This window comes from Equus przewalskii, chromosome 6 (genome assembly GCF_037783145.1).
Source record: "Equus przewalskii isolate Varuska chromosome 6, EquPr2, whole genome shotgun sequence".
In the NCBI taxonomy this organism is placed as follows: domain Eukaryota; kingdom Metazoa; phylum Chordata; class Mammalia; order Perissodactyla; family Equidae; genus Equus; species Equus przewalskii.
Window position 1 is genome coordinate 31,610,555 of NC_091836.1, and position 3,403 is coordinate 31,613,957.

At 40.1% G+C, this 3,403-nt stretch overlaps 1 protein-coding gene across 1 annotated transcript; it reads right to left on the reverse strand.

Annotated features, from left to right (window-relative positions):
• Positions 1-1,231: 1,231 nt before the first annotated feature.
• On the reverse strand, positions 1,232-2,221 carry OR10S1 (olfactory receptor family 10 subfamily S member 1). Its single transcript, XM_008506764.2, has one exon. It carries the CDS (start codon positions 2,198-2,200, stop codon positions 1,232-1,234), a length of 969 nt encoding a protein of 322 aa, XP_008504986.2. The 5' UTR covers positions 2,201-2,221.
• Between the last annotated feature and the right edge of the window lie 1,182 nt (positions 2,222-3,403).

Genomic DNA, 3,403 nt, shown 5'->3' on the forward strand with positions numbered 1-3,403 from the left:
ATGAGGATATTTAGTCTACCTGATTACACGCATCATAATTTCCTTGGTATACCCTACCTTCAGGAATACTGGTGAACTTCTCCCTCAGAAGCTCCATGCTATAGGATGACCTAGGCTTAGTGAAGAATAGTCAGAATGCTTAGTTAGTCACTCTTGTAGTATGTCCTTCCCTGCGAATTATCTTGTCTAAATAATGCTTTTGTTTCCTGTTCATTGACATATTCATCATAAAGAAAATATCAACTTGTGTCCTATTTGCATTGTAGGGAGGCTGGAAAAATGATAGTCTAATGTAGTTGTCCTCCTTTTGTCAAGTATTTTTTTTCATCTAATTAAAACCCTACAATGTAGTTATTTTTAACCTTATTATTGAAAGAGGACACTGAAAAATAAAGTAATATAAAATTTCACAAGATTCTACATCTAGTGACTGGTGGAATCAGAATTAAAATACTAGTATGTCCAACTGAGTTCAAAATCCACATTATTTCTACCACTTAGCTATATACTATCTTGAGTGGGAGAATAAAGATACTGACACTTTCTAAATGAACCTGGGCAAGTCACTTTTTTCCTTATAGTTGTATTTTACATCCTAAAAATGTGATTTGTTCTCTTAACCTAGGTGATACAAAGTTTCATTTATTGTTTGTGCATTATATTTTTATCATAATTCTTTAATATGTATTATATACTCAATAAAATTATTCATAAAGAACAAAAAAAAGAATCATTTACTAAAATAAATGAAGATATAAATAGCATTTCACATACCTCTGAGTGATAGAAATTAGATCTTGGAGATTCTCTAGATCTCACCTAATCCAATCCTTTCACTTTACTGACGAGGAGTTTGTGAATGTCCACTTGAATGATTTACCCTCTCCATTTTATATTATTCTATTCTTTCTTTCTTTCTTGTTTTTTTTTGCTGAAGAAGATTGTCCCTGAGCTAACATCTGTTTCCAATCTTCCTCTTTTTGCTTGAAGAAGACTGTTGCTGAGCTGACATCTGTGCCACTCTTCCTCTACTTTGGATGTGGGACACAGCCGCAGCATGGCTTGATGAGAGGTGTGTAGGTTTGTGCTGGGATCTGGCCCACAACCTGGGGCCAGGCCGCCAAAGCTGAGCATGTGAATTTAACCACTATACCATCAGCCAGCCCCACCTCTCTCCATTTTAATACGGGAATAGCCGATTTCCTGGCAGGCAAATTAAGTCACACACAGATTAGGGGGGTGGACTACCTTCTGGAGTCTCTTGGGAGCCTTTGCACAGAAGTCTTTGTAGAGCCCGCTTCACTTCCTTGTTCCGCAGAGTGTAAATGAAAAGGTTGAGCATGGGAGTGACTATTGTGTAGAAGACAGCAGGGGCCCCAGCTCCTGCCCCACTGGAGCGAGGTTGCAGGTAGATACAGACAGGTGGCATGTAGTACAGGAGCACCACTGTGAGGTGGGAGGTACAAGTGGAGAAGGCACGCTGCCGGCCCTTGGTTGTGCGGATCCGCAACACTGCTGCCACGATGAAGACATAGGATATAACAATGAGAATTAGACAACCTGCAGCCACAATGCCAATGTTGGCAAGCATGACAAGCTCATTAACTGTAGTGTCTGCACAGGCCAGCTTCAGCACAGGGGGGATGTCACAGAAGAAGTAGGCAATGTGGTGAGGCCCACAGTAGTGCAGGCAGAAGGTGAGGGAGGTATGGACTGCAGAGTGCACAGCACCTATGGCCCAAGTAATCCCAGCAAGCCCTGAGTACATGTGCCTGTTCATGACAACTGGGTAGTGTAGGGGTTGACAGATAGCCAGGTAGCGGTCATAGGCCATGACAGTGTACAGGAAGCACTCAGTGCTGGCCAGGAAGTGGAAGCAGTAAAGTTGTACAGCACAGCCCTCAAAGGAAATCACCTTCCCATCCAGAGTCAGGAGGCCTGCCATGACCTTGGGCACTGTCACTGTAGACAAGCATGCATCCAGGAATGAGAGGTGCCCCAGGAAGTGGTACATAGGGGAGCAGAGGTGGGTGTCAGAGCCCACAGTTATGAGAATGAGGAGATTTCCGGTCAAGGTGATACTATAGATGAGGAGGAAGAGGAGAAAGAAGAGGCTAGGATGTTCAGCTGTGTACATCAGACCCTCCAGGAAGAAGTGGCTCACCACAGTCTGGTTGGGGTCTTCTGTCTCCATGGTCATCCTCTCACACACAGAGTGGTTACTTATCCCCTTTGCAACAAAACTGACGTCAACAGACTGATAAATAGCCATTCTCCTTTCCTGGAATGTCATTAGCCATTGGGCTATGCCTTCTTGGTCTTGCCCCATAAATGAGAAAAAGATACACAGGTTCCATTCACTCTTTTGACCTGTTCTAATATTTTTCTTGCTGCACTTTCAAAATGAATCTTTCTGTATGGGATCTACAACTGATTTGAGGCATATAAAGGACTGTAAGAATTATTTTTAGAAATGTACTCCCTAAATAATGGCAGTATAAATATGGTTATAAATCTTACTCTCATGGAGCATACGGTTTTTGCAAATATTTCAGAACTCTGATGCCACTGCTCTCCTGATTTACTCTGCCATACTGCAGATGTGATAAGCAGATTCTTATTGTTGTGTGTCACCAGGGAGTTTCATCTCATCTTTTCGGGAGATTTGCCCAGAGTTTGGGTGCAATTACGTCAGCCAGAGACACAGCAATTCCATCCACTCCTCACCCAGAGGGAATTCTTTGGAATTTCAGTCAACTCTCAAGTGTGTGACAATGAAGCCTTAGAGAACTGATTGAATAATTATCAGGACAAATTGTTCAGTACATTTCATGCTCTTCCTGTAAAGCTTTGTTTCAATCTTTTGGGAAATGTTTTCCTAGGCCTTTATTGTTGAGCCTGAATTGAAATTTAAGAGTTTTCTTTAATTCTTTCCATCCTTTACCTCCTAAGCCTAATTAAATGTTGCTTCTGTTTTTATGAAATGTTCTGTAAAGATATACTTATAAAAAGAGAAAGTAGATTTATGGATGCTGGGACTGGAGTGAGAACAATGAATGACTACAAATGGTCAGGAGGGATCTTTCTGAAGTAACAGAACTGTTCTAAATTTGGATTGTAGTTATAGTTGCACATATAGTTGTGAATTTACTAACAATTGTTGAATTGTATATTTAAACAGGTGAATTTTATGATATGCAAAATATACCTCAATAGGCTGTTAAAAAAAAGAAATCAAAAGAAGGTGTCTGCCAAGTGACACAAAACATGTTTTAAGGAAATGGAAAGATATTGCTTGCTCAAGGATGAGTATAATAAAATCTTTAAATTTCTTCCAATTTTTAAAACTTTTTATTTTGAAATGTTAAAGTTACTGAAAAATAAAAAGAAATTGAATATAGTT